Genomic DNA, 19,922 nt, shown 5'->3' with positions numbered 1-19,922 from the left:
ACTTAAACCTTTAATGAGTATTTGAGCATAATAAGGTGACTAATTTTTCATTTTCGAGTAATTTATTCTGTTTTTAGATATAGATCTATCGACAGACAGACAGACAGACAGACAGACAGACAGACAGACAGATAGATAGATAGATAGATAGATAGATAGATAGATAGATAGATAGATAGATAGATAGATAGATAGATAGATAGATAGATAGATAGATAGATAGATAGATAGATAGATAGATAGATAGATAGATAGATAGATAGATAGATAGATAGATAGATAGATAGATAGATAGATAGATAGATAGATAGATAGATAGATAGAGTACCGGTCAAAAATATTAGGCAGCACAACTGTTTCCAACATTGATAATAAATCAGCAAATTAGAATGATTTCTGAAGGATCATGTGACACTGAAGACTGGAGTAATGGCTGATGAAAATTCTGTTTTGCATCACATAAATAAATTATATTTTAAATTATGTTCAAATAGAAAACCATTATTTTAAATTGTAATATTTCACAATACTGTTTTTTTTTCTTCTGTATTTACAAATAAATGTAGGCTTGATGAGCATTAAAAAAAACCCATAAAAAAATAGTAATGTTTCCAAACTTTTGCCCAGTACTGTATATAGTCTACTGAATATGTTTATCTATCCTGATGGATAAATACAACAATCAAAATGCTTTTTTATTGGAAGGGTAGTACATAAAAAAGTTGACAAATAATGTGTTTATTATCTTTATTTGAACAAAAAATCCTACTGCAAGCAAGGGTATACCAGGATTTTGCAAATAAAAAGGAGTGTGCATCAGAATAGATCTATGGCATTTGGAAAAAAGCCCTATTATACACAAAAACAAATGTTTCAAAGCATTCTGCATGCACCCCAACTAAAAGGAATTGTACTTGCTCAAAAGCTTCATAATACTTGAAAGCAATGATGAGAGCCATCTACGAAAACTGAAAATTATTTTCTCATTAGCTTTAGGTATTAGTAGGCTACCAAACTACTTAGTAGGCTACCAGTATTATTCTATTTCATTTTAGTCAAAGTTGCAACCTTAGACAAAGACAAACATAGCTTAAGCTGTTAAAAAATGTGGGCTCTTATTTAAGATGCATCCTGAGCAGCTTAATATATAGGCTTCGACTTTAAAGGGTAGAAGAAATATAAGTACATTTCTAACAAATTAGCAGCATTTCAATCCATAGTTGATTAGAGAGGTGAACACATGGCAGGGAAATATGAAGCAGAGTTACATGAACTTATCTACTTATGAATATTTAACATTAGTTACACATGCTGTTCATATACAGATCAACCTCCTATGTATTTTACACTCAGTCCATAGTCCATTTATAAACATTCTTTGTGTGTTTTTAAACTGTTGTTGAGAATACAGAAAAATAGTGGTATAATCCGTTAACAAATTAATCAAAATTCATTTTGAGAGTTGTTTACGTTAAACATTTTGCCAACACCAATAAATCAAAACTCATTCAAAATCAAATGAAGATCGGATACCATTTCTTTTACTACAGCGTCCTCTAGGGTAAAAATCTGGAACAACATTTTGGGCGCACTTCTTTCTTGACTCATTCAATCCCATTATACAAAGGTTATCCTTTGTTTTCTACCCATAAGTTTGTCCATATTCCTTCCTCTTCTTTCGCATGGAGATAAACCCATCCATGAAATCCAGTGCAAATGTGCTATGTATTCTGAAAAAAGGTCTAAATGGACAGAAAAGAAAGGAAAAGTGAGAGAGAATCAAACATGTCATTCCTCATTAAATATATAACAACATCACTATCAAAAGTGAATAATAGTAATGATTTAAAAGAGAAAAGTGTGTGAAGATGTTAAAGGGATAGTTCATGTAACAATGAAGGTTGTGTCATGTCGCCCCACACCTGTACGACTTTCCTTCCTTCTACATTCTTATTTCAACAAATTATCGGTTTGGAACAACAAGAGTTTGAGCAAATTATATTAATTTCCATTTGTAGGTGAACTATCACTTTAAGGGAATGGACATTTACAAAAACTCCACGAGCATCACTATTCTGTCGGCAAAACCACTGGAGGCGCCCAGAAGTTTAAAAGGTCAGGTCAAAACGTGTAAAAGTTCAACACATCTACATATCTATTACAGAGAGCAGACAATGGGGAATCCCTCTCTGATACTGTCTGCAACCATGCATTCAAATTAGTGAGCAATTCCTATTACAGTGACCTTAGATTATTTGTCTGAGCATGTGATGAGGGAAAAAATAAGCACAGAGGCAACAGTGGCTTGGGTAACCAAATTAAAGCAAATGTGCCCAATTTGGATCCATTGAAACCACTTAAAAGTTTAAGAAATGAAACTTTCCTCAAGAGTTTCTCAAATGCAGCCCTGTAGGGGGGTACCTGTACAGCAGAGTACAGCTCCAACCATTATCAAAGATTGGGGCAAGCTAATCAAGGTCTTCAGAAATACTAGAAATGTAATGGTAGGTAAGTTTGATCAGGGTTTGAGTTAAACTCTGCAGGACAGATTTGAGGAACCCTGTTTGAGGAACCTCTGATAAAGACAAGTACTGGTGTCCAGTGCAGTCTTGAAAACACTAAATCTTGTGAAATGGCGGAATGTTTGACTCTGTTCAGCATCTCATCCATTATGGGCTGGAGGAATGCTGCAAGCATATTAAGGCATGGAAGCTCACATCAGTTTGAAACCTTGCATCTAATTATAAGGGATTGTATCTTCAAAGACAGTCTAGGAAAGTCTTTCATCTTATTCAACAGTCTAAGATCACAATTTTTTTGTACACTAAGTAGTGCTTTCTTAGGAGTACCAAAGATGGCTGTATAAAATATTTATTAAGTTTTTTACAGTGTTATTTACAAGCTATAGTACTCTGTAACTTATCAACAGCATATTGAACTACATTTTTACAAACTAGCCGCTATTGCAGAGGTGTCCATTTCTGTCTTGTAGGGTCACTATCCTGCAAAGTTTAGCCCTAATCATAGATACACACCTGAACCAGCCAATCAAGGACTTTGGGATTTCTAGAAACTTCCAGTTCCAAGCAAGTGTTTTGGGGCTGGCTGGAGCTCAATATTAGCCCTCCAGGAGCAGGACTGGACACCCCGTGCTAGGGTGTTCTGGGTAATTACTCAGTATTTGCTAGGTGGTAACTTACTGGTCCAAGACAAAAGACTCAAACCCCAATTCTCTATGACATTCTGGTCCCTATATATGGCTCATGTTCCTTTTTCAATGTAAGTCTATGGGAAGACTTACATTGAAGTCCCCCCTCCCCTTTTTTAATGTCTGGAGAATTTTCAAGTCTAATTGCTTAGAAAGGAAACATCACACCTTGAAACACCGCTCAATTTGAGATACCATTCTTGTCTCGAGCTGCATAACGAGTCGCAGCCTGAAGTCTAATGCTTAGGGTTAGGGCTTTAAGGCAAGCATCTTACTGTGCTTGTTGAATAAATGGCATAACAAAGAAGCAACCTACCAAATGAGGGCCTTTGATCGAGTGCTTCTTCCTTGTAATTTGTCCCCACTTGCGATGGCAGTCCTGTGTCTCCGCCTGTGAGTCTCAAGGTAGACCTTTTTGGCAAAAGCCCGGCCACACATATCGCATGCGTGGAGGGAAAAGTTTTTTGTTACCCTAACCTCAGTGCAGGTCTCCTGGCTTCTGGTGATGGGTGTCCCCTTGGTAACATTATGACTGCGAGTGACATGCGGGTTCTTGGTTGCTTGAAGGTTCTTGTCTTGTCTATTTGGTGTGAGCGGAGACTCGAGTTTGCCTGTGTTAAGCGACGTGAGCGCAGAATGCTTTCGAGTGTTGGGGGATGTTGGGGATTCTTGTTTCTTTGTTTTGGGAGATATGAGAGGATCTTGTTGACGACTGTTAGGGGAAGCTGGTGGGTCTTGCGTTTTATGCTTCCCGTTACCCTCTTCTTTCGAATTTGGTTTCTTGTTTGAGTTGTTCAAGATTGCATCAGCTGGTTTCTTCACAGCCTGGTTCTCCAAGGCAGGCATGACCTTAGCCAGATAGCGTGACGACTTCTTGTGCACCACTGTGATATGGCGGATGACATCACGCTTCCGCCGTGACTCGTATCTGCAGATGGGGCAGCGGTAAAACTTTATGTAGATACTATCGTTTCCATCGGTGTGCAGCTCGGAAATATGCTTGCCCAGGTTCTGACTAGTACTGAACTGACGTTTACACAACCAGCAGTAGATCCTCTTAAAGTCAAAACTCACACTGTGGTTTCCCTCTTCCTCTGAAGCTTTTGAAAGAGACACTTTCTTTGAATAAACCTTATCTTTTCTCCCGTGCTTCAATTTGGCCTTCTGAGAGCTGTTTTCTAGAATTGGCATCTTATGAACGATTCGCATGTGCCGCCTAAGCATTAGTTGGGAGCTGTACTTGCGTTTGCACAGCTTGCAGCGACAATTTGTCAGGTTGTACTGTGCCTTTTCTTGCTTGATTGGAGAGCTTGGAGCTTTCGTTGGAGAAGGAGGTTCAGTTTCAAGTAAAAGAGGCTGGCCTGGTCTTGTGGCAATTTCCGGTGTGATCAAATCCCGCTTTAAGCCACGGTGGACCTCGTCGAAGTGGCGACGAACATTGGCCTTGGTGGCAAAGGACTTTTTGCACACTGGGCAGCTCTTCCCTGGAGAAGGTGGTGGTTCAGCAGGATGCTTGTCCTTCACCATAGACAGCAGGCTGGTGGGAACGGTGCGCGTCTCTGTAAATTTGCGCAACTCCTCCATCCTCTGCCAATGCATTTTTCGGCAGTGGCGTCGCACACTGCGTCTGGAGCTAAAGTCTTTTCCACAGAGACAGCAAGAGATCCTCATCTCCTTTATCTCAGAGGCGGCACTCTCCTCTTCTTCTTCCTCTCCTTCTACTGGCTCAATCTTTATTTGCTCTTCACAGCTTTGACCTTCTTTAGCAGGTGGTTCTTCAGGTTCAGTTTCCATCTCGTCCTCAAAATCTGACTGCTGGACCTTTTTGGGTGCCAAAATAGATTTGCGGCGATTTTTCTTCTCAGGTACTGGGATCCCAGTCTCGGGTGTAGGGGTTTCTGGCGTGTTCTGAATTTCCACAACTGCCACGTGTTGAAACACTGCATTGGGGTTGGTCTCAATGGCTTCCAGCTCAATTACATGTTTTTCTTGTTCTTTCTGTGGATAGATGGCTTGAAGAAGTTCTTTGATGGCTTGGCTCTGCCCACCTTGTGAAGGCTCTGCAGAAAGTAGTAACATCACAAAATATTAATCTAATTAATAAATACTATTATATTCATGGGTCCAAATGCAACAATTTGAAGTACATTTTCACATCTCTTGAAGAACACATGAATGGTTCTTGCCCATGCAGAACTCAATCAGAGTGCATTGTGTTCAATGTGCAATTGACTTTGAACAGTTGAAGCATTCTTCAAAATATATTCCTTTTGTGTTCTGCAGAAAAAAAATAAAGTCATACAAGCCTTGAAACTTTTAAAAAGTCAGAGCACTTAAATGGATGTACAAACCATCTGACTGAGGTTGTCGCGAAAAGCAGTAGAGCTCCTTGTGAGTGACCAGATTCGGTAGACCACGGAACAGACTTCGACAGATTTTGCACTCAAATATGGTGTCAACCTCCTTCAACAGCATGTGTTTGAGTTGAGCTGTACCTGCAATAACAGCACATGTTGAAAGCAAGAAATTATCATTAGGCAATAAGGAAACATACTTTCATGTAAGAAAACTATTAGAGTGAAATTTCATTCATTCAAAATCTCACTCAACATAGGTTTCAACTTTGTTTCGTTGTATAGCAATTCACTTTCAGTAAGGACAGACAATGTCTTGGTGATGGCAAAATGTGTCGTGTCTGGTGAATAAAAGAGGTCTTCATGACATGCATTTACTGAATGATCAAAGTTCTGGGATTGAAGTACCTGAGCGAAAACACTCAATGATTTGAAGAATTCCTGACTTGGATGTCTGGAGCTGCTTTTGAAGCAGGGGTGGATCACCAGGCTCAATCGAATGTACTAAAACAGAAAACAGTGAAAGAAACATTTTAGATTATACTTAATGTAAAACATGTTTTCACAAAAGTCTTCTGTTGAAGTTCCATCATTCAGGTATGGGGACAGTAAAGGGATTAAATCTGTTGTAGGGACTAAGAGGTAAGGGTGTGGCAAGACACCCAATGATAGCTGGTTAAATGCGCTACTGCTAATTCAAACAAAAAGGCGGTGACTGCCTGCTCATGTGCCCGTGGAACTACCGACCGTCCTGCAAAGCCTGAACTTCACACCCTCGAACTTCACAACTCAAACCTGGATCCATTTCTGCCTTTCATTTGCATTTTAATTTGAATAAAAGTCACATGTAATTCTAATCCCACATGTGTCTTTGCTCACCTACACATGATGCCAATTTTAGGGCATGACATGGAGATGCAGATAATATGACTACATACATACAGACCGTAGATAATAATTATAGGAATGAACTCACTGCTTGTATAATTGTATTCTTATAATGATTAATGTGAATGTTCAAGAAAAAGTAGAATTGTTATCAGAGCTTGACAACTTTTTTGCTCACCAGCCACTGTGGCTAGTGGTTTTCCAAAGTTACGAGCCACTCAGCATTTTAATTGGCCACAATTTTGACATTGATACCATGGGGAAAACTGCTATATAAATATTTTTTATATTTTCTTATAATTTGGCACCCGGTATATTAGGCTGCTGTCACTTTAAGACCTGACGCACGGATCCAATATACTGTTACACATACGTTTTCTTTCTCAACTGTTTATGCTCTTAAAACATAATTGACTGTGTTTACAAGAATACTCGCAAATGGACATTATTTTGTGTGTATTTGACTGTTTAACTGCAATAAGTAGCAAAAAAAGAACTCAATTTAATACTGATGGTGGTACTAAATTAGTACTGAAGGTGGTTTTATGCTCACGCACTTTGTCTCTGGCAAACTTTAATGTCTGTCTCGCACTTTAATCTGCGTGAAATAAAAAAAATCATGCACAATATGCAAAATCCCACGCCGTATTTCAAGCCCTGTAATAGCAACAATTTTCATCCAGAGCAAATGAAATGAGTAAGTGAGTGAGGGGAGGCGGGTTTGTGTGTAACTTGCTGTCGGAGAGATGAGAGAGCGAGAAAGCACAGCTGGTATCGTTTATCTATTCTGCGGAAAATGAGTATTGGAAGCATTTCATATATTTCAGTAACGACATATATATCGAAAATGAATCGTTTATTATTTCAGATGCCTTTTTAAAAGACTACATTTGAAAAATATATATATTATACATAAAATTTGGAGGGTTGACGGGGGTTAATGTCAAGCCCTGATTATTATGCAAAGGCAGTAGAATCTTGAGGAAATATTTTAACCAAACCAAAAATCTTCTATTCGATTAGTTTCTATTTTTTTCAATACTAACTGTATATAATTCCTAAATAAATAACATCAATGAATCTATGTATGGCATCTTTCCTTTAAGGCTTTCAAATAAACCTGCATAGAGTCTGTCTAAAAACCTGTCTAGATGAAGCTACTCAGTGTTTAGTTATCAGAGACAACAAAGACTGGAGGGAAGTGAGTGAGGCCATAGCCGAGGCCAGGACAAATAAAATAGTAGATCTATTTCCCCACGGACATAAGCATCTTTTGGTTTGCAACACTTCCATCATTCTTTTGTACACCTACAAGACTCCAAGAGATCTGCAAGAATCCTTGTTGCTTAACCTTTAATCAGTGTTTGGGGTCACACAGACCCCAATGGATTTTTCCTTCATTTTTTAAAAGTGTTAACTTCATCTCAGGGGCATGAAACTCTGGAACTTTTCCTAAATAATCTATCTAAACATGCACAAAAAAACTGGGCTTGATTTGGTTGTTCTAAAGGTGTGTAAAAAAAAATTTACCTTTTAAGGTGTTTGGGGTCAAAATGACCCCACATTGAAAATGAATGGGAAAATGAAAAAAATGACTTTTTTTTATTTTATTTGTCAAAAAAATAAAAGTAAATCCATTATAAATCTGAAAATTTCTACATAGAAACCAAGGTCTGGTCCTAGAGCATAAATAAAAAGTAGAGCGAACTTTCTATCTCATACACACACACACACACACACACACAAACACATAAACAAACACACAAATGTTATGTGTTTGCAACAGAGAGCATTTTTACAGAAATTGGCAAATAAAATAAACAAAACTGGCATAAATCTAAAAGAAATTACATTTAAATCAAGGTCTGGTCCTAGAGCATAAACCCAAAGTGGAACGAACTTTCTATCTCATACACACACACACACAAACACACACAAACACACACAAACACACACAAACACACACATGTATGTCACTGCAACAGAGAGTATTTTTATAGAAATTGGCAAATAAAATAAACAAAACTGGCATAAATCTAAAAAAATTTACATCTAAATCAAGGTCTGGTCCTAGAGCATAAACCCAAAGTGGAACGAACTTTCTATCTCATACACACACACACACAAACACACACAAACACACACATGTATGTCACTGCAACAGAGAGTATTTTTATAGAAATTGGCAAATAAAATAAACAAAACTGGCATAAATGTAAAAAAAAATTACATTTAAATCAAGGTCTGGTCCTAGAGCATAAACCCAAAGTGGAACGAACTTTCTATCTCATACACACACACACACACACACACACAAACACACACATGTATGTCACTGCAACAGAGAGTATTTTTATAGAAATTGGCAAATAAAATAAACAAAACTGGCATAAATCTAAAAAAATTTACATTTAAATCAAGGTCTGGTCCTAGAGCATAAACCCAAAGTGGAACGAACTTTCTATCTCATACACACACACACACAAACACACACAAACACACACAAACACACACATATATGTCACTGCAACAGAGAGTATTTTTTTAGAAATTGGCAAATAAAATAAACAAAACTGGCATAAATCAAAAAAAAAATTACATTTAAATCAAGGTCTGGTCCTAGAGCATAAACCCAAAGTGGAACGAACTTTCTATCTCATACACACACACACACAAACACACACAAACACACACATGTCACATATGCAACATGGAACAAGCTTGTTGAATGAATGATTCTCTATGGCCCTCTATGGGATATCTTTGGCCATTGCACTTTAATTCCTTTCCTATAAGAAATAAAGTTTTTCAACTAACCTTTAGATGGCAGTGTTCTATCCCTAACACATAGAGCAATGTCCAGAAACTATTTATATTTAATTATGATCATCATTTAAGTGATTTTTTCTTTTAAAAATCATTTTTCATGAGCCAATTTATGGCCTAGTTATGTATTTGTGCAGTAAATAGGTAAAAAACTTCAACATTTCCACAAAAACACAGCATAAATGGATAGTTTAGAAGTAAAAAAAAAAAAAGATATATAGTTTTCCATATAAAAAATTATATTTCCTTATGCAATTGCTCTTTAAAAGTTTGGGGTCAAAATGACCCCAAACACCTTAAGTGTTGTCCTTTTTTAACAGTGATTAAGGGTTAAGGCAACTCTTTATTGTTAGTAGTGATTTCGACTTTCTGTTATTTTCTTCCCATGGATGTCTACCAACTGAGAGTCACCTGGTAAAATCTGCAGGGACTTTTGATGATGTGTAAGTTACACCTTCTCATCTGATACCAGGTGTCTGAAAGTTATGGCGCACATTATATTAACTATGAGAACACATGAGAATATTACATTACTTAGACTATTTAAAACCATCTGCCTACAGTTTGCTAACATACTTTTTTCATTTAAATGTGTTAAAATATGCTGCACATTTATTCCACAGTGCATTAGCAAGGGTAATTTTACTATTATATAGTTTTGTCAAAGTGGAAACTTAAAAAGTTAGTGAAAGCATTTAAATGAGTCAATTCTTCCAAAACATGTTTTTGTCCTACCCTGATTCACTATGGTAAGCCTATTAGAAGTGTTTATTCTTTATAAACAATGCTTTTTCGTAGGGCAAGTGTGTTCACGACAAGTTGAGGTTTTTGCGGGCCAATGTGTGTACATCCAGATTTAAAATTCAAAGAGTCAAGATAGTCTAGATGTGACTTTCACGTTTCCATGGTAATCCGTCACTCGTGCATCACGACACGCCCATGCTCGCACCGCACCGGCGCTGTATCCATCATTTTCATAGAGGTCGCAATGAGTTCAAAACGGCAAAAAACTCTTCACTACTTTTTCACGAAAAAGTCAAGCACTGTAAGTTGTCATGTGGTATTTGAAAAAGTTTTGTGTGAAATTTAAAATGTTCACTACCCGCACAAACGTGCGCTTATTTTCAGTCTTTTTTATTGGTAATGTCTTTTATTTTCACAGATATGTTATCAAAGGCCTTCAAATTAGAATAAAGATGGTGATTATTAATGCTGAATTTGGATTTTCATGCATTAACATCCACTATATATCTGCTTGGAATCATGCTGCTTGTAACATGTGTAGCCTACATGATGTTTACCACATATAATTCGGTAACACTTTACAATTAGATAAAGTTCAAGTTGCCTTGAAAAAGCCTAACCAGAAAGTTTGAAGTAGTTTTAAAAGCTTGAAGTCAGCCTACACAAAAAAACTATTTGAAATATGTAAACAATATAGTACAATATACAATGTGCAATATAAAGTACAGAACATCTTTCTTTCTATCTATTTTATTACTTTAAACATAAATAGCATATTAAGCCAATTAAGCAAAAACCTGTCAAAAAAACTGGTATAACACTTGACATTCAGTCACTCTCTCTTTTGAAACGATGGCTTCGCCCCTGTAAATTGCCATCTGTAGCATTCTAACAGAGTTTATTGTAAATCATTATCTATTGTGAAGGGTCACTTCATGATTGTTGTGCTGGAATTTAAGGAAGTACCGTGTCTATTAATGGGTGTAGCGACAGTAACGTCTTCAGCTTGTTAGCTTGAGATCCTTTACATCTAAACTGGTTATCTCTCTTAAACCTAGAAGTGAATATTTTATGAGCAGTAGGATCACCATATTGATCCGCACAGTCACGCAGAGCCGAAGCACAACCAAAACAATGTTCTTCCGCAAAATGCATCTAGTTTTTTAAACCGCTAGAGGGCCAAAAGTTACTTAGCATTTCTTTAAATAAAGGAAAATGTTAAACATATGGACAACATTTGTCAACATTGAAAAAAGCCATTTATTCATAACTTGTGTTTAAACCTCAAATCAACAACTCAATCAATCATGAATATTAAGAGGGGCAATTGTGAATAAATATGATACACCTGTGTTTTGCCAAGTGAGAAGTTTATCTATGTATCATCTACTCTTTTAATTCATTTTATAACTTTATCGTATATATCTTTTAATCCCTTTTACAACTGTTTTAATCTCCCTTGCTTTTATTTTGTGATTATTTTAATTCCTTTCTGTGTAAAGCACTTTGAATTGCCATAGTGTATGAAATGTGCTATATAAATAAACTTCCCTTGCCTTGTGTATTAAATATTTTTTGAGCTGCTTCCTAAAACAATTATTTTTGCATTAAAAGCCCATCCTGATTCTTTTCAACAGGAAAGATTGGACTGTGTATCTCACTATCAGCCAGTATACGTGACTCTATAATGCTTCAGAACACCATGTCTTTATTTATGGTCATAAATTACTTTAAAGACAACAACTCCAGGTCACTGAAATTAGCACCACTGTAGAACACACATAACAACCGCCGAGCTAGAAATCTTATTCCAGCATTGATAATTATGGAAATATGTGAGAGACACATTGGAATGTGATTGTTCTACATTAACAACCAAGTCGCCACAAGACATTGCATTTAAATCGAACTACATTGATAGATCTTTGCAATTAATGCATAGAGAAGGCATAAATCTTGATTTCACAATGCATGTGGGTCCATCCAAACTAACTTTGATTATGCACAGATATCACCACGAGGGAATAACACAACCTCGAATTATCAATGAAATTAATGTAAAATACATGAAGTCTACATGAAACCAGCCTTCTTAGCTAAATCTACTCCTGTAATGTGATGCATTTCTGAATGCAACAGGATTCAACAAGAAAAAAAATGTAGGCGGTGGTTGATTTTAACCATTTGGAATTGATTGGATATTGGAAAGTGGGAGTTGCATACCAAAATGCAGCCAAAAATAAGAGCGATTTTTAACGTCAGCCAAAAAGGAAATTTTTTTTCCATTTTGGATCAACTTGCACTGACAAATCGTGCACAATAAGAGCAGGAATGTGTATTTAAAAAGGAAACAGGGGCAGTTTTGATTACATGTTGACTTTAAGGTGCTGAGTGAGTTCCTACCTGGATTTTTGCCACAAGGCTCTTGAGGGGTTTCTGTTTGGCAACTAAAGTCCTGAAGTGTCTCAGTCTGGCAGCATTTGTCACAAGTCAGGCTTCCTTGATCTTCGCTGTTAGTAGCCTCCATCCTTTATGAACTTAAAAGACAAATTAAAAAGTTAATCAGTGGAGCTATTTCTTTTGAATGCTTTTGATGGAGAAATTACTTTATTCCCACATGCCTTTTAAAATGGCAAGTTCTCCAGCAGTAGCATAAAGTAGCACAAGTTAAAATTCAAAAACCTGATATAAATTATACAGGTATTTACAAAGACAAACAGACATTACTGTCGCTGTGATGATCGTGTGATAATTTACCAAGGAAATAAATGTCAATATGAGGCATAACGGTTATGTGCTAAAAATGACAAAACAATATGAATGATGGAAATGTCTGCCGTGCATCAAACAAACATCATAATTGCCCAGATGTAATGGAAAGAATAATGTGAGACAACAGGACAAACTGAAATGAGATTTCATTCTCGATCGCAGAGCTTTTAAATATTAATATATTGCCTTAAAGCCCCTTTTACAAAACTATGTCGACAAGAACTTGTACATGTTAGTCAAATTAATCTCAATTTAAACTGATATGAAATGTAGATTTACCGAAACTTTTACAAAACATACATTTTTAGATTCCTAAAAGTAGAAACCGACAACTATGTGGAAATAACCAAATAATCTCAATTTTAGCATCCGCTGCACTCACAAAAATGTGTAATGTTCAATGTTCAATATTTGTGCCAAAATACAAAATAGTAACTTACTACATTATGTTACTACAGTAAAACTGGTCAAAAAGGTAATAAAAAGAGCCATGGGGAACCCATAAAATGTAGCTAATGATTTTAGGCAATGACAAACAACATTAACGTACTGTACTTTCTATTTAACATATTTTAGCTTAACATAGCCTATATAACATTAGGCTATACATTTCATATTTATATCAACTTTATTGCAGTTCACTAAAATAGTAATTGTCGCTTGATAAGTGCTTGACTTTTCATGTAAACTCTCTCTTCATAGACTTAACTGTAAGTAGCAGCTGTAACTGTGATATTTGGGCACTAACTATGGTAAACCATGGTACTATGGTAAATGTTTATTGATGTGCTTCGGTATGTACCGCTGTTTTATGTAACTCGTTTCCAAATTGTTCTTCTAGCGCAAATGAAATCTATAAGAAGTCGTGTTGTGATTGTGAAGGACATACACCTGACCCAAACATTCGCGAGGCAGGAAGTCGCGAGCGCTGCACGAGAGAACACGTGTCCGTGGCCAACTGCACAAACGAACATAATCATGCTTCATAATACCACACATCATGCTTTAATATAGCGCAATTCGGCTGATGGAAGGCACATATGTGTTCGGTACGAGTCGTATTGTGGGTAGCAAATCAATAAGACGCGTGCACATCTTAGTATCAAGGTGTGCTCGTGTCTGAGTAAGTACTTTGCAAACTTCATAACAATGGAACTTGTAAGAATTACCAATAAAAACTAAAGCGTGATATCCACGTGCGAGAGCAAGCATAACAACCGAGAACGTGTTGAAATGACCATCACCACCCAAAAGCATCAGAGACATTTGGCCACGTGACCGGAAAAAAAATAATTTAAAATAATAGACACACGATCTTTGGCCGTCCATCCTGAAGCATTGAGATTAAACGCAATGGAGTCATTAAAATCACTATCACATTGTGCTTTAAATAATACAACTCTAAAAATCAAAACATCTTATACTAGTTTAGAACCACGGGGCCACGTATAGGCTCGCGAGCAGACAAAAACATCATTTTGTATCACGATTTCACAGATAGATGCATCAACATATAGTTAAATGATAAATTCGCACTTTTAGACTACAAAAATGCCCATACCATCTTTAGAAACAAACTCACATTCACACTAGCACGCATCAAAACACATTGGGGCCACAAGGGGCCAAATGTGAACAACGTAAAAAGTTGATACCCAAATTTAGCAGTGACACTCTCCAAATCTCAGCAAAAAATATCCCACAGGAACGTCTGGATGACGAGGAGAGGCATATTAGCATCAGTTCACACGTTTGGCTGACTTATGATGGGAGATTGTGGATGCATGTGTGCGGGAACGCGCGAAGCCATTGGCTGCACGAGCATCACCAAGTCCACAGTGGCTAAAAAGAGGCATCTGACCAGCAAAAAAGAGAGTGTATCCGAGACTATCCCTCACATAACATCGAAAACTGTGTGTTGGCGTTATTCGTGCCTGTTCGTGTGGTTCAAAAACCTGTTGGAATAGCCTGGGTTTGCGTTCTCCCCTATGCGCAATTTAGACACGTCGTGGCGCATTCACACTTCATTTAGCCAAACTGTTTAAAAATGTAAGCGCAGGTTATAACGCCGTGTTTTGTCGGATATTCAGGCTATTTAGCGTTTTCGTGAGGAAATTTGCATCGCTCCATTATTCTGTAAATCTCCTTTACACGGTTACATTGTCAGGCCAAATCTCCTCTATTGCGGACCACAATGGGCCAGATTAACTTGATGGAGAAGGAGAGTCCATGTGCAGAATGGAGCTTTAAAGAAGGATTGATGCTTACCAGGGAGTGAGTGCGGCGTAAAGGCGGGCTGACGCGAGAGGCTGATACAAAAGACGACGTTTCCACTAACTTGCAGTGCTTTCCGAACACAAACCCAACACAATATACAATCGCGTCCTCAAACAGTGACAAACCGAGAACATTCGAGCGGATTTACACGATTACAAGGCACGTCCGAATGATAAAGTGCTGCGCTTTGCGGCGCTGTGCCATCTTCCCGAAGCCGCTTTGGCGCACAGGTCTGGTGACCCTTCCGCCTTTGCGCGTCCTCTCCTCTTCGGTGTTTTGTTATGAAGTGCCAAATTCACTCCCCAAGTAGGCCCGTGGACTTGCTCTATCTCTGCGGGCAGTCGTGGCGAGTCCGAATCAACTCTCGCTCTAATTTAAGCGCTCAGAACAAGTGCGTTTTCCCCGGTTGCACAGCCAGCTCGAACGGTGACGCCATTTTCTGTTGAGAACAACCACGCTCGCGCAGGATAGGAAACGACACTGGTCCGCTGCACGATTCCGGGCCCGAGTGGGCAACTCCCGCGGTTGAAATCAGCCGAGATGTGTTCGCAGAGTTCTTACCTTTTGGAAAAACGACGCTGGATTTCGAGTTGGGATGGTCGGACGCGGTCCGGAGGTGGTTTCTCTCGCCTCTCGCGCTGACGCTGCCCTCTCGGAAGCTGCCTTTGTGCACGCGAGGACCTCTCGGCGGAGAAGCGGCTGTTGCGCAAAGGTGCAATGGATGTTCGAGACCAACAAAATGTGGCACCCGATGTTGTCGCCGGGTTGGTTCTTTACATATGACCCCCCACAACCCGTGCCACTAACTGAGGAAATTAATCGAGCCGTTTTTAATTTCACACACCCACATAAAAGCGTTGCAAATGCAGCGATTCCAAACCCAAATTTAAGCCGAAGGAGTCTTGCATTTGGCGATTAAGACTGCGAATTTATGGGGATTTTTAAAAAAAAGTTTCAATTCAAATACCCCTCCCAAATTATATTTTAATGATTTTTAATCTATATTTGAATTTATTTATGAGTGATTCTACAATTAGGAAAACTTTTAGCTACTTGAAATCAAAAAAAAAAAAAAAAACTTCTTTAAAGTTTGTTTGTTACACATGTATTTGTCCTGAAATAAAAACAGGCCTTGATCAACCCTTAAGTAGCTTTTAATAACTGCTGTTGTGAGTTTTTGATATTGTTGTGTTATGGCAATGACGTCGAGGGGATGACGGAATTGCTAACACAACAAGTGCCTTAGCAGCTAATTAACTTGTTTATTTGATTTGTGTCAAACAAATAAACAAATAAATACATTTCTGAATTAAATTTCTAAAATATGTAAATAATAAGCAGTCTTGGTAATGACAACTAAACCTACCCGGATCATTAAAATTAAATTAATGAAGTTTGTTCTTCAAACTCTCAAGAGATGTGATTTCCTGTCAGTTATTATTTACATCATAACCCAATTAAATTATTGTTGGCTAACCCTAACCCTTTCAAAAGTAAGTGACCTGGTTGCCTTAAGTTCATTGAAGTAAAAACATTTAGTTAAAACAACGAAGGAGATTGGTTTAATCCACAGAAACTCAAAATATTATGTTATCTGAACCACATTAGTTATTTAAGTTGATTTGACTAAAGAAAAAATGTTGCCATGACAAATCATGAAAATACATTTTTACAGTGTTGGTAATGACAAAATGTGGACAGTAAATCTTTGCTGTGGCTTTTGTTAATTAAATTGGACATATATTAAATTGCTTTTAAAAGATTTTAAGGGAAAAGTACATTTAAAAGCGAAACAAGGAAGTCTGGGTAGAGACATGCCTAAAATATAGAGGAACTGTGGCAGATTCAATCAACACTCTTAAACATTTGGTAAAAGTAATTAAAGAGGCACAATAGAGTACTTTTACATTAAAGTCGGTATAAATAAATTATATTCTTTTTTTAACTAAAATGTTTTTTTGTTTTTTTAAATCATTATATATTGGATGGAATATTTCTTCTATTTGGAGAATCACCTTTAGTTTTAATTATTATTTAATTTAGGCGATGTGATTTTAGTGTCTGTTTAAACACAAAAGTCGTAACCTACACTCAGTATAACAGGTATCACTGAAAGGACAACTCCTCGTAACAGAGCGAACACCTCACATGCATTCACAACTCTGAACTGTTGCCACCATAATTAGCATAACATTGTTCTTCCCATTGAACTGTTAATGTAAGCAGTCACTCTCTCCACTGGGCTTTTGCATTGTCAGTGTAATTCCTAACAGTTTTGATTCAGTTTAATCAAAGATAAACTGGTGTCCAATGATAAATGTGCTACTCGTGTGATATATTTATTCACATCAATAAGATTTTCTCATGCGTGATTTGCATTAAATAGAAAATATCAAACCAAGTGGCGTCTGCAAATAAGTGCTGCTAAAACTAACTTCACATTTCTCGTCATTTTGCAATTGAACCATGTTTGGTGATTTGTAGTGGGTGTATGAAGTCAGTTCCCCTCAAATCCACAGGTGTCCTAAAATTAACATCAGGTGTAGAGAATCCCATTAACCATCAACACGATCCACTGATGTCTGACAACCACAGTGTCACAATATTTGTTATCTTTACTCTGCACAGTATATTTATTGATTTATCATTTTAAAGCTACACTTTCTTGTGAAATTCTTTATTTGAACAGTTTTATTTGTGCTTTAAAAAAAGAACACATTGTTTAAGAAATTAAACAATTAAAAATGATAAATAATCATTTAAAAAATATTAAATAGAAAGAAATACTTCAAACAAAGTTCAAAAAAAATCTTCAGTTTTTTTTTTTTCTCTCTTGTCTATGACTCATCTAGTGCTCATTTGCCTATGTTTCTGTGATAAAAGGATGGTTAACTCAAAAATAAAACTTCTGTCGCCATTTACTTTCTATGGAACACAAAAGAAGATTCTCAGTCAATGTAAAAAGTGATCACATGAACCCAATAGTTGTGGGTTACAATATACCTTTAAAGCATCTTTTATGGCATTGACAAAAATGACATATCAATATAGTATATCCTGAATAAAAGTTAAAATAAATAAAACTTTAAAAAAAAACAATAAAAGGTGAATGACATTTGTAGAAAATTACGGTAATTAACATCTGAAAAAGTCAATGGGATCCAAAGCAATACTGAACCCCATTGACTTTCATTGGGTGTGTCTCAATCAGCCCAGTCAGGGCACTGATCAGGGAGTCGGCCATTTTAAGGGCTTTCTCAAATCGCAAAACCTGATACGTCCGCTCCCTAAAAAGTCCCACAATGCACCGTGAAAACCAGGGAGCATCGATGCTCACTATGTTCCCTTAACGTAAGTTCTGAAGCACGAAACATAAGTCACATGAGCAAACTCGCTGCACATAACATGTGACATGACATGTGAAGGCATCTGCCTCTGCATTTAACCCATCCAAGTTAGCGCAAACACATTAGGAGTAGTGAGTAGTGAACACACACACACTGCAAACCGGAGCAGTGGACGGCCATTCACTGTGGCGCCCGGTGAGCGATTGGGGGTTAGGTGCCTTGCTCAAGGGCACTTCAGTCATTTCCTGTCGGTACTGAAGATCGAACCCACAACCTTCATGTTACAATTCTGACTCTAACCATTAGGCCACGACTGCCCCTCACGACACACGATAGCTGTGTTTTAAAATACAAACCATTACTTAATCATATCTCAGCATAAACATACATCGCTGGAGAGGTAATGAACATAATCTAGCTAACATTTACAGCTGAAATGTTGCACGTATGTGTAACAAGCAAAGTATTTATCATACTGTACTTTAAATAACATTAAAACATAATGTCAGAATGAGGTCATTGCTGCTGTTGTTCATAAATACCAGTAGTGATTCTGTACAATGAGGACATTGTCATGTCGTCGGAAACAGAGTCATCAGTGTCCCGATGTGTAGTGAGTCAGGGTCCTTACTGCCCACCAGTGCCCCAATTCATGTATGATATATTGATTCACGACCTTGGAAGCTAGGGAGCTGATTGAGACGCACACATAGTATGAACAACAATAGATGATGGTGACAGAAGTTTCACTTTAATAACCGTCGTCACCTTCACTTGTACATGTGTTTACAAGACCTTCCTTGACAATCCAGTCTCCTAATAGCTCTAATATTACACTATACCCTTAGAAAACCTGGAGACATAAAAATTAATATATGGTAATAATAATATAGACTACACACACACAAATATATTTACCAACTTTTATGTTATATGCGATTAATCGATTTGACAGCACTAATCTGTAGAGGGTTAAAACACTTGCATAATAGCTCATGTAAAAGTAAAACACATGTTCATAATGTATGAATTAAGGCACAAGGTCAGTAAGTTGGCGAGCTTTAGCTAATACTAAATATAATAAAAAAACACTTTTAATGTGAGGTTGTGGTTACAACTCACTCAAACTGTAATATTGAGGCTCCCATAAATTATTCAGTTTCACTGAATAAATATGGAGAGACAAAATATGATTCCGCTCTGTTATATTTGAGTAAATATATAAGTAAATAGATATTATAAATATATAATATCAAAATATGATTCCGCTCTCTCTTCGCATTTTAATTTTATTTATGGTATTTATTTCCTCTTGATATTGTAAGACATATAATTTCACTCAACATCATTAAAATTAGAATTAATAAAAATAAATACATGTCAAAAATAAATAAAATAGATGTACAGTATATATATATATTATAATATTTTATAAAATAAATATATTATATTGTATTTATTTAATATTTTTCATGTTTTACCATCATTTTGGTCCTCCAGCTGACA

General features: G+C 36.9%; 1 protein-coding gene across 4 annotated transcripts; it reads right to left on the bottom strand.

Annotated features, from left to right (window-relative positions):
• Positions 1–733: 733 nt before the first annotated feature.
• Positions 734–15,865, bottom strand: znf800a (zinc finger protein 800a; the record flags this gene model as incomplete). 4 transcript variants are annotated; one of them, XM_082159295.1, is made up of 6 exons in its annotated part: positions 15,631–15,863; positions 12,424–12,557; positions 5,971–6,066; positions 5,560–5,703; positions 3,525–5,268; positions 734–1,742 (listed from the first exon to the last, which is right to left on the bottom strand). In XM_082159295.1, coding segments are annotated over exons 2-6 (2,109 nt in total). In that variant the 5' UTR covers positions 12,548–12,557; positions 15,631–15,863. The 4 variants fall into 4 exon arrangements, with proteins under 4 accessions (XP_082015421.1, XP_082015418.1, XP_082015419.1 ...); XM_082159292.1 differs by lacking the exon at positions 734–1,742 and having other exon boundaries at positions 3,521–5,268; positions 15,631–15,865; XM_082159293.1 differs by lacking the exons at positions 734–1,742; positions 15,631–15,863 and adding an exon at positions 15,061–15,601 and having other exon boundaries at positions 3,521–5,268.
• Positions 15,866–19,922: the final 4,057 nt, after the last annotated feature.

The sequence above is a fragment of the Leuciscus leuciscus genome (assembly GCF_965113295.1).
Source record: "Leuciscus leuciscus genome assembly, chromosome: 25".
In the NCBI taxonomy this organism is placed as follows: Eukaryota; Metazoa; Chordata; class Actinopteri; order Cypriniformes; family Leuciscidae; genus Leuciscus; species Leuciscus leuciscus.
Note: the sequence above shows the minus strand (reverse complement) of the source record. Positions and strands in the feature narration are given on the sequence as shown.